The sequence below is a fragment of the Mustelus asterias genome, chromosome 1, assembly GCF_964213995.1.
Source record: "Mustelus asterias chromosome 1, sMusAst1.hap1.1, whole genome shotgun sequence".
In the NCBI taxonomy this organism is placed as follows: domain Eukaryota; kingdom Metazoa; phylum Chordata; class Chondrichthyes; order Carcharhiniformes; family Triakidae; genus Mustelus; species Mustelus asterias.
Window position 1 is genome coordinate 127,929,457 of NC_135801.1, and position 11,501 is coordinate 127,940,957.

At 40.9% G+C, this 11,501-nt stretch overlaps 1 protein-coding gene across 1 annotated transcript in view; it reads left to right on the forward strand.

The window, feature by feature from the left end:
* Positions 1–10,590, forward strand: part of LOC144497456 (DEP domain-containing protein 1B-like) — a 30,067-nt gene extending 19,477 nt beyond the window's left edge. The window contains exons 8-11 of the mRNA XM_078218749.1: positions 4,045–4,211; positions 7,856–8,032; positions 8,227–8,406; positions 10,347–10,590. Coding sequence (XP_078074875.1) covers positions 4,045–4,211; positions 7,856–8,032; positions 8,227–8,406; positions 10,347–10,508 — 686 coding nt within the window. The 3' untranslated portion in view covers positions 10,509–10,590. The remainder of the gene's footprint in view (positions 1–4,044; positions 4,212–7,855; positions 8,033–8,226; positions 8,407–10,346) is intronic.
* Positions 10,591–11,501: the final 911 nt, after the last annotated feature.

Sequence of the window (11,501 nt, forward strand, 5' to 3'; positions counted from 1 at the left end):
CATTGCCCACATTCATGAGCATTCCACTGTCATCAGATGGCCGTATTCTTCCTGTGCCAGATTTCTGACTTCTTCCAGGCTCAGCAGCAGGCTGAGCCATGATAGAATAATATTCAGCTCTATCTGCAACCAAGGATGACCTATCCTCCTCAGTCAATCTCCATTACTACTGAACTTGTCATTTGAAAAATAAAGACAAAATAGAATAATTTATTATTTATGTTCACGGACTGATTTTACAGAAATTGTAAAATGATTTGCGTTTGTTCAAGGACAAATCTCATTCATCGGATGTGAGCATCACTGGCTAGGCCAGCACTTATCGTCCATCCCTAATTTCCCTTATTCAGAGGGCATTTAAGAATCATTCACATTGCTGTGGGTTTGGAATCACATGTAGGCCAGACCACATAAGAACAGCAGGTTTCCTTCCCCAAAGGACAATCGTGAACCAGATGGGTTTTTGCAACAATCAGCAATGATTTCATGCTCATCATCAGACTTCTAAAAATGTTTGGAATTCTCCATCCCAGAGAGTGATGGATGATCCATTGCTGAATACATTTAAGGCTGAGATAGACGTCTTGTTGGTATCTGAGGGAATTAATGGAACAGATGAGGAAATGGGGTTGAAACCCAAGATCAGCCATGTACTGAATGGTGGAGCAGGCTTGATGAGCTGTGTATGCTACTCCTAATATTTCTTATGTTCTTGCATAACCACAACCACTCCCATCTAAAAGGATAAGGGCAACAGATACATGGGAACACCACCAATTGCAAGTTCCCTTCCATGCCAATTCCCAACCTGACTTGGCATCCTCACAGTACAGGAGGAGGCCATTTGACCCATCAAGTCTGTACTGACTCTCCGAGTGAGCATCCCACCCAACCTTGTAACCCCATGCATTTACCCCACTAATTCCTATAACCTACACATCTTTGGACACTAGGGCAATTTACCAGGGCCAATCCACCTATCCTGCACATCTTTGGACTTGGAAATATATCGTCATGCCTTCGGGTCAAAATCCTGGAATTCCAAAGAACAAAGAACAGTACAGCACAGGAAACGGGCCCTTCGGCCCTCCAAGCCTGTGCCGCTCCTTGGTCCAACTAGACCAATCGTTTGTATCCCTCCATTCCCAGGCTGCTCATGTGACTATCCAGGTAAGTCTTAAACGATGTCAGCGTGCCTACCTCCACCACCCTACTTGGCAGCGCATTCCAGGCCCCCACCACCCTCTGTGTAAAAAAACGTCCCTCTGATGTCTGAGTTATACTTCACCCCTCTCAGCTTGGGCCCGTGACCCCTCGTGATCGTCACCTCCGACCTGGGAAAAAGCTTCCCACTGTTCACCCTATCTATACCCTTCATAATCTTGTATACCTCTATTAGATCTCCCCTCATTCTCCGTCTTTCCAAGGAGAACAACCCCAGTCTACCCAATCTCTCCTCCTAGCTAAGACCCTCCATACCAGGCAACATCCTGGTAAACCTTCTCTGCACTCTCTCCAATGCCTCCACGTCCTTCTGGTAGTGCGGCGACCAGAACTGGACGCAGTACTCCAAATGTGGCCTAACCAGCGTTCTATACAGCTGCATCATCAGACTCCAGCTTTTATACTCTATACCCCGTCCTATAAAGGCAAGCATACCATATGCCTTCTTCACCACCTTCTCCACCTGTGTTGCCACCTTCAAGGATTTGTGGACTTGCACACCTAGGTCCCTCTGTGTTTCTATACTCCTGATGACTCTGCCATTTATTATATAACTCCTCCCTACATTATTTCTTCCAAAATGCATCACTTCGCATTTATCCGGATTAAACTCCATCTGCCACCTCTCCGCCCAATTTTCCAGCCTATCTATATCCTGCTGTATTGCCCGACAATGCTCTTCGCTATCCGCAATTCCAGCCATCTTTGTGTCATCCGCAAACTTGCTGATTACACCAGTTACACCTTCTTCCAAATCATTTATATATATCACAAATAGCAGAGGTCCCAGTACAGAGTCCTGCGGAACACCACTGGTCACAGACCTCCCTATCGAATGGCATTCGCTCACTGCAGCATTTCAAGCAGGCAGCTCAACATCACCTTCTCAACGGCAACTAGGTATGGGCAGTAAATGCTGGCCAGCCAGCAATTCCCATGCCCCACATTTGAATAAAAAAACGTTAGTTATTTTTTGTCACATACTGTTTTTGATTTCATGCAGCATCAAATTTTCAAAATGAAAGGGACCTCTTTGTCTACAGCAACGACTGACTGGTGCCTCGGGCATCTAGTCCAGGCTCAGTTCATTTATTTCTTTTGCACGTCTTTTGTTGAGTTCGACTTTAAAAGGTTTCACTGAAACATTGTCAAATCAATCATCATGTGGCTGTTCAAAATCAAATCCATGCAGTCAGTCTTTAAATGGCTGACGTGTGAAGGAAAGTTAGAATATCAGATTTCCATGGGGCTTACTTAAATCACACTTTGCTTAAAAAACTTGCACTGGGCATGTTAATTCCTCACCCCATATTATTGCAAGCTTAAACAATTTGTTAGGGTCCTGGGCCCGAACCCCAAGGTATATTATGAAGCCAGACTAGACCCCAACAATTTTTCTATTTTGACATAAATGTGAGGAAAAGATGCTTCACTCCACGAGTAATTCCACAGAGAATAAGGGAGCTTATATAGTAAAAACAAAGTTTTAAATATAACTCTAACAAAATGAAGCAGCTTAACTATTACCTGTTGAAGAATATTTAAACATGAAAAGAAACCACTTTAATTTCTAACTCATCACTGTTTCAGTTCCATATAAGCAACATTCTTATAGTCTCAACCACTTTAAATACGGTTAGCAACCTTAAATATACTTGCTATAATGAGTAAACAGCCGTGAAGCTTTCAAAGCGATTTTGTGGAGAGCACCTTGCAGACCTCTGTCTTCTAACAAAGCTCAGCCAGCACTGACAGCTGTTTTTCTGCAACATGCCTTGCTTCTCCCATTAACCGTTATCACATGATCCTGCATACCTAAACCCAACTTCCATTCCTTTAATCAAAAACACCAGGGGACCGTTTCCAAAAGTCCAAAAAGTTTCCAAAAGCAATGCAGTGTTTACTTAGTTCTCTAAGTAAATACTGTATTGCTAAAATGAGTAATTATCCTTTTTTCCCAGCATCCGAGCTGCATTCCTTCCAAACATACTGACTACCTGTAGAAAGAAACTGAACTTTTAAAAAAGCCCCCTTAAAAATAAAAAAAAATCTATAACAATCTTCAAATTTAAAGATTAATCTATAAATCGTTGGTGTTCGCATGTTGGCATTGCTCTTTAGAAAGCATCATCATGTCAGTAAATGATGATACAATGAAGAGGTGTTCTTCCTGGCTCAAAATAAATAGGAATTCACTTCTGAAATGGAAAGATGTGAAATTGGAAAACAAGTCCAATCAATGTAATCAAGATTTCTGCGCAGGCTATGAGTGAGTCAATTTCTTAGTTTGAATTTAGAATAGATTTGTTTATATTTTGTGAAGATATTAAATTAAAAATAATACTAAGGAACTAGCTCAGTGGGACAACTTTCAGCATAAAGTAAATCCACATTCCATGTACGCAACTAAGAACAAATTAAAGATTAGCTCTTCAATCAAGCCAGCGAGACTACTTTCTCAGCTGAGCTTAGGCAATGACTTAGATGATCAATGCAACACTTCTAACCCACAGAAAGATAGCATTCAAGTTTTGCAATATGTAAAGTAAACATTTGTCATGCAAATGTTTTTGTTCTATCCTGCTATTTTGCTTTAAATAGAAGAGACCTATTGAGTAAAATTGGTGTGCTATGCTACATAAGCTTTGGGATAATTTTCATGAGTTGTGGTGAAGAAGCAACTTCAGAAAGACTAGGCTCAGACTGTGAATTCTGTTTAAAGTTTCCATAAACCTTTTTTGTTCCAGATTCCATTTACTTAACTGCAATAAGATGTAGCCCTAGTGGCTATTAGCTTAACTCTGTTTCTTTGAAAGCTAGGTCTTTTGCAACGAACGCAAGATGGTATTGAAGCTCTTCAAGTTTGTTGTCTTCTTTTGCCCCCGGAAAATCGAAGAAAGCTGCAGCTCCTAATGCGAATGATGACTCGAATTGCTCATAATGCCGAAATGCCACCACTTCATGATGCTATTGCAAACAGAATGTTGGTGAGTTTGAGTTGACTCAATTCATAAAACTATTTTGATTCTGAAAACAGTAAAGTTACCATAGTCCCAGATGACCATAGGCTGCTCTTAGAATCATAGAATCCCTACAAAGCAGAAGGAGGCCATTCGACCCTTCGCGTCTGCACCGACCACAATTCCATCCAGGCCCTATTGCTGTAACCCCACATATTTACCCTGCTAATCCCCCTGACACTAGGGTCAATTTAGCATGGCCAATCAACCTAACCCACGCTCTTTTGGACTGGGAGGAAACCCATGCAGTCACGGGGAGAACGTGCAAACTTCACAGTCACCCGAGGCCGGAATTTAACCTGGGTCCCTGGCGCTGTGAGGCAGCAATGCTAACCACGTTGCCACCATGTTGCCCCTTTGAGAGAGGGCTGACTGGTGATGATTTAACCTGAGGATCACCACCCCTCAGGTGAGAGGCAAAGTTGACAAGGTGGGCCTTCATGAAAAACCTCAGCTAGTATGGGAATTGAACTTGCTCTGTTGACATTGTTCTGCATCATGAGCCAACTGTCCAGCCACTGAGCTAAAACAAACCCTAAAGTAGTAAGCAGTAATCCAAAATAGTCATAAATTTCAGTTTGTAGTTTGTTTAGTTACTTTTCTTCTGTATGTTCCCGCCTTCAGAGAAAGTTCAATGAACCTGTCACATTCCAAAATAATTTAACCGTATGACATGGGATGTAATTTGGTATACCAAGTCCCAGTCCCAAGACAGTGAGAGAAAATTCCTGTTTGTTTTTCCCCAATTTTTCCAGTCTTCTTTATAGCATTTTGATTTGTCCGTTGTGGTCCAGTTAGGTGCTTGTCTTTGAGTATGTGAGAAACTGTATGCATTCCTAATCTATAAAGGGCTATGGTTAAAGTTTAAAAACACACAACCAATTTAAAGTAAGAACGAGTAGAGGCAAAAAGATCAGTTGTAAATAAAAATAATCTATCACCTCAATAGTTTCACAACTGGTGTTGGCTGGCTAGCAGTTAATGGGACAATTATGCAAATTAATCCCTGATGATTTGAAGATGACAGCCTTTTAATTTGTTGGTCGCTGTAAGACACTTTGCTGAGTTGCTGTGTTGTTCCCCTATTTGTATTGGAAGCGCTCTTTTCTCATGCATGGTGCTTTTCATGGTTTTCCTTTCTGTTGGGATCTTCTATCAGGTGCTTTCAGGTAATTTATAGCCTGCACCATCCTTGAATGGAACTGATACAAAATCAGAATGCAGGTGTATTGCTGAAAGAAAGAGACATGCTGTCAAATGTTTTCATTTTGCACTCATCAGGACCGATTTGCAAGAATATCAATTGTAACAGGAACAACAATTTATGCTGCATGATTGGTTGGCAAATGAGTCTGGTCAGAGGCATGCCTTGGAGAATGCACCATGGAACATTTAACTGCCAAGCTTTTGTTTAAATTCAAACAAAGGCATTGCCATGGGGAATGAACCAAGAAATGGCTCTCTCCCAAGCTTTTATTCAGTTGAAAAAGATGTAATGCATGGACATGCTCCTTTTGCCAGCAAAGAACAGGTTATGTAACTGTTCCCTGGTGCATTTTACATGGCAGCACTTCCATCAATCAGTATGCTTGCCAACCAAGCTGTACTCTATTCTCATGCAGCATAAATTATTGTTCCCTTCTCATTTGGTATTTTTGGGAATCTGTCCTGATCATGGTGGCATCGTCATTAGCATTGCTGCCTCATAGCTCCAAGGACCCGGGTTCAATTCTGGCCTTGGGTGACAGTTTGTGTGGAGTTTACACATTCTCCCCATGTCTGTGTGGGTTTCCTCCTTGTGCTCCAGTTTCCTTCCACGCTCCAGAGATGTGCAGGTTAGATGGATTAGCCATGGGAAAGGTATAGTGTTATGGGGATAAGGCGGGAAAGAGGGCCTGGGTAAGATACACTCAGAGTTGGTGCAGCCTCGATGGCCCAAAAGGCCTCTTCTCCACCGTGAGGAATCTATGATCAGTGTAAGACAAAAAGCTTTGACAGCATGTCTCTCTTTCCCCCAGTGACATTCATGTTCTGAACTGCTAAATGTAGGTATACTAGAGGAGTATGCACTGGTACATATACATTCTTATTGCTATACCATTTGACTCCTGTGCCTTTAGCTGCCTAGGGTCTAAGTTCTGAAATTCCCTCCCTAAACCTCACCACCTTCCATCAGAAAAAAGGTACAAATATCTGAGGTAACATACCAACTGACTCAAGAACAGCTTCCCTGCTGTCATCAGACTTTTGAATGGACCTACTTCATATTAAGTTCATCTCTCTCTTACTTTAGCTATGACTGTAACACTACATTCTGCCTCCTCTTCTTTCCTTCTCTATGAATGGTATGCTTTGTATAGCGCGCAAGAAACAATACTTTTCACTGTATACTAATACATGTGACAATAAATCAAATCAAAGCCCTTCATTCTCTTTATGCTTCTTCAAAACTCTCTCTTTGATCAAGCTTTTGGCCACCTGTACGAACAGTTCATTATATGGCTCAGTCTCAAATTTTGTTTGACATTCCTGTGAAGCACATTGGGACATGTGGAATGTTGAGATAATTGTAGAAAGAAAATTGGTTTTGGAAAAATTGACAGACTTTAAGGTGGATAAGCGACAGGGCATTAATTGCCACCTTCTCTGCCTGCTAGCGCTTAATTGCCTCTTTTTAACAATGGCAAGAAAAAGTTCCACATCCCACCCAACCTTGCCGATCATCTAAAAACGACCCCAATGACGGGGCCTCAAACCGCTTTAATTCTTATCAGGAAACTCTGTCAGGATAATTCTGAGATTCCATTCTTCTAGTCAAAAGCACAAAATAGAGTTATGGCCACAAAGTGAATTCTATTTTCGACTTTAATCTTTGTTGTCTACTTCATTTGAGGGTGTTTCAGATGAACCAAGAGGTTAGTCAACTAGAATCTTCATCTTCTGAATCCCCGCTGGCTGTTTCTTATTAATTAATGTGCTCCACCAGCCAACTCTTTTTGAATAGGTTTCATTACATTACCTTTGTTTAGTATGCTAATGAGACGGTAGTTGGCTTTGCCAGATTTGCCCTTTTTCTTTATTTGGTTCTTGTTTTTAAAAGAAAAAAAATTCCAGTACCTGAAAGCTCATTTATCTAAAGCCACTGCTCCACAAATTTTCTCTTAAGGAACGGCACGGTAGCACAGTGGTTAGCACTGCTGCTTCACAGCTCCAGGGACCTGGGTTCGATTTCCGGCTTGGGTCACAGTCTATGTGGAGTTTGCACATTCTCCTCGTGTCTGCGTGGGTTTCCTCCGGGTGCTCCGGTTTCCTCCCACAGTCCAAAGATGTGCGGGTTAGGTTGATTGGCCGTGCTAAAATTGCCCCTTAGTGTCCTGGGATGCGTAGATTAGAGGGATTAGTGGGTAAAATATGTAGGGATATGGGGGTAGGGCCTGGGTGGGATTGTGGTCGGTGCAGACTCGATCGGCCGAATGGCCTCCTTCTGTACTGTAGGGTTTCTATGATTTCTATGATTCTATGAATTTGCAACCTATCAGTTTACAATCTAGGGAATTTGGTTTTCAAACTGTAACCTGTACTTTAAAACGTCTTTTCTTTTGAATTTGAAGATGATTCAAACGTTCTCTCGCTGTATCCTGTGTTCAGAGGATGAAGTTGACCTTGATGAATTGCTAGCTACTAGACTTGTCAGTTTCATGATGGACCATTACCAAGATATTTTGAGAGCTCCTGACCATCTGCAAAGTGCAGTGGAGGAACATTTAGCCCACCTCCGAAGAGTTCAGGTACTTTAAAGAGCTTTTGTTTTAAGACTTGAGTCTGAAGCAGCAGTATGTTTTAATTTGAAAGGAATATTGGAAAATATGTAAACTGATCTCCTTGTGCAATAACTTTTAATTATGTTGGAAATTCATACTTAGAGCCTCAAAAGATTAAACATTCATCAATCAGGATTCTCAAACTTAGCTTTTTTTTTCAGATAAAATATGCCGGTGCTGATGCTGATGCTACACTGGTTCCCTTCACTTCTTGTCATCAGATTGGTACTGAAGATTTTAAAGAACAGGGAAGTTCTCAAGGTGCAGTTGCAGCCCTGCTGGAAGAAATAATAATGAATAAAAGCATGTCTGTTAAAGAGAAGAAGAAGAAATTAAAGCAGGTTAAGCAATTTAAAAACTCAATTCTATCATTGATTTTGCGCATTACCAAAAATATTTTTAGTACAGAATACTTAGGGTTTTCCCCTTTGAAATTGGGTATAAAGCCTAGCTTGTTTGGTTCTGGGAAAATCATGTGTCTAGCACACAAATATGATGACATTGTAAATAGGCTGTGTTCTACATATGGCAGCCATCTCCATGTTATGTGAAGCCCCAGAATCTGCATTGTTGCACTTGTTCATTTGCCACAGTAGACGGTCCTTCTGTTGCACCTTTCCCAAATCTTTATTTTCTCTAGCTTGGGGTTATGGTATTTCATTAGCATACCTGCTACTGATCAAGCTGTAATCAGCTATCTCAAGTGAGACTGGAGATGAAATTTGGAATGTTCCTGGTCTAAGGTTCATCATGTCACATGGTGCATTTACCCACTGAGCTGTTCAGCCTAATAATCATTTTCTTTAGGCAATTAGCTGGTTATCTAAAACAGCTTGAAACTGATCATCACATTTAGAGTCTGAAATCTAGTTTGCAAAAATATCTATACTTGTGATGTATAGGAAAACTTTCCCAATTGCGGTGAGCTTAAGATCCCCAGTTTTGTGCAAGAGTGCTGTGGAGATTAACCTCCCAAAATCACAAAACTTATCATTCAAAATTTTGTAAGTTTCCCACTGCTGCCCAAGTTAGGACCATTGCACCTATTGTGGCATCTGCTTGCAAGCTTACCTGGAGCATAATGTTGCAAATCCATGATCCCAGTAACTGGTCTACCCTTCCAAGTGCCAAACTGACTGCAGCATGGTGGCACAGTGGTTAGCACTGCTACCTCACAGCATTAGGGACTCCAGGTTCAATTCCAGCCTTGGGTGAATGTCTGAGTGGACTTTGCACGTTCTCCCTGTGTTTGCATGGGTTTCCTCCGGGTTATCCGGTTTCCTTTCACAGTACAAGGATAGGAAGTTTGGGTGGATTGACCATGCTGGATTGTCCCTTGGTGTCTAGAAATGTGTAAGTTATGTGAATTAACCATGGTAAATGCACGGAGTTACAGGGATAGGGCGGGCAGATGGATGGCCTCTAAGATTCTCTTTTATAGAGTTAGTACAGACTCGATGGGCCGAATGACCTCTTTCTGCACTGTAGGGATTCTATGGTTCATGGAGAATTGACTTGACTATCAACTTACATAGCCAATTATATTGTCTTGGAGTTATTTCAGACCCAAGGAGATCTTATTTACTTCTCACTGTTTCCCACAGAAGATACAAGTCAGTCAAGACAGTCAGCATGAGTTTGAGTACTTGGTATGTGAGCAGCAGGAACTGGGAGTTACCCAAAAGTGACCTAAGAAGCAGCATAATCTACAAAACAAGTGTAATGTCACCATCACATTGACATCAAAGGCCCACAAATTGTATCCTATAACAGTGATCCGTGCAGATATTCGTGAAGTGCTTTGCTTACTATCTGTTGTCCAATCAGCGTAAACACCAAACCTAAATGATAACTTTGTATCTGTTCCCTGTAATACCCAGAATAGGGAGTTGATAAATTTCACAACACCCATGAACTCAGTACTGCTCTCACTCATTAGAATGCCACTAGTTCTTCTGTTGTAAAAACTATGTCTTATAGTCATGAAGTCTGCAGGGTAACATGAAGGCAATTTATTGTCTTGTGTTTCTAATGAAGGAGGGCTACAATTTGCTCGTATATGTTTGGTAAGGGGAACAAAGGCTACGGGGAAAAGGTGGGAGAATGCGGTTAAGAAACACACCCGCCATGATTGAATGGTGGAGAAGACTTGGGCCGAATGGCCTAAGTCTGCTCCTATATCTTGTTATGAATACAAATTATTTTTAATTTAATTTCTAAAGCAATACAATATTGGTTTAGTATGCCCAGGTTACTATAGTAAAACATTTCTCTCTTTCAGTTTCAGAAATCCTATCCTGATGTTTACAAAACAAAATTTCCAACAACTGAGAGTGAGGCAGTGCTCTTCCCTGAGAAGTCAAAGCTCAAATCACAGCTCATGTTTTTCACAATGAAAAAATCATTCCAGCCATTTCATAGAACACGGAGTTTCCGGATGTAAAAATTTATAGCTATGGCAAGCTGCTGCTACGGAGACATTCTTGGTTACTGCTCTCAGTTCTCTATCCGTGGTCTTTGGAGATCCTCAGTGCTAAAACTGTTTGTTACTTTGTATTATATGCAGTAATTTTAGTAGAATTCTCTAAACCGTGTTACTTAATGAGGATAAATAGCTGAGTCAGAAATTTAGGAGAAACCATTCATATTGTATGTTTATGCATTGGACACTGTATATAGAAAGTTTTATCAATAACCATTAAGTGTTAAAGGCAAACTTTGACAGGGCAGCAATGTAATTTTAAGAGTATTATGCACCTAGCTATCGATGAACTGTAGGCCTTGTTAGCACATTATGCGCCCTATTTTCAGTATTAATCTTTATGCTGATTTAATCCTAGTTGAAAAATGACGAGTAGATGTTTCTTTTGAGAGTACGGTTGTTTCTGGGACTGGATTAGGAGCTGAGAGGTCCCAATTCAGTTGTGAAACTGAATTGAATCACCTGGCTATTTGTTGCTTGGAACCAGAGCAATTACGTGAAAATGTTGGCTTGTCATTTCAACAAAAAAACACTGGTTCACCTTCAACATCTGTGAAGAGAAAACCAAAGTTAATGTGTTCGGTCAATAAACTTTTGTCAGAGCTGGCAAATCTTATAAGGGATAAAGTTTATAAGGGATTTTTAAGCAGGTATAGAAGTTGGGGAGGAAAAACCAAGAACAAAAGGGAAGATGTTTTAATATGATGGAAGGCAAGAGAGTTCAACTGACAGAAAGGAATGATGGTGAAAGAGACGGTAATGGGACAAGTAAAGAAACAAGATGCAGCTAAAGGAGGTGTAAATAGGAGAATTGTCACCAACAGTTGCTATGTGATAAAATGGTGACATACTGTTATCTGAACTCATTCCAGAAAGCTGTAAATTACCTAATTGGAAGGTTGCCTGTTCCTCAAGCTCTGAGTTTCATTGTCCTTGGCTTCTCTCAATTCCAGA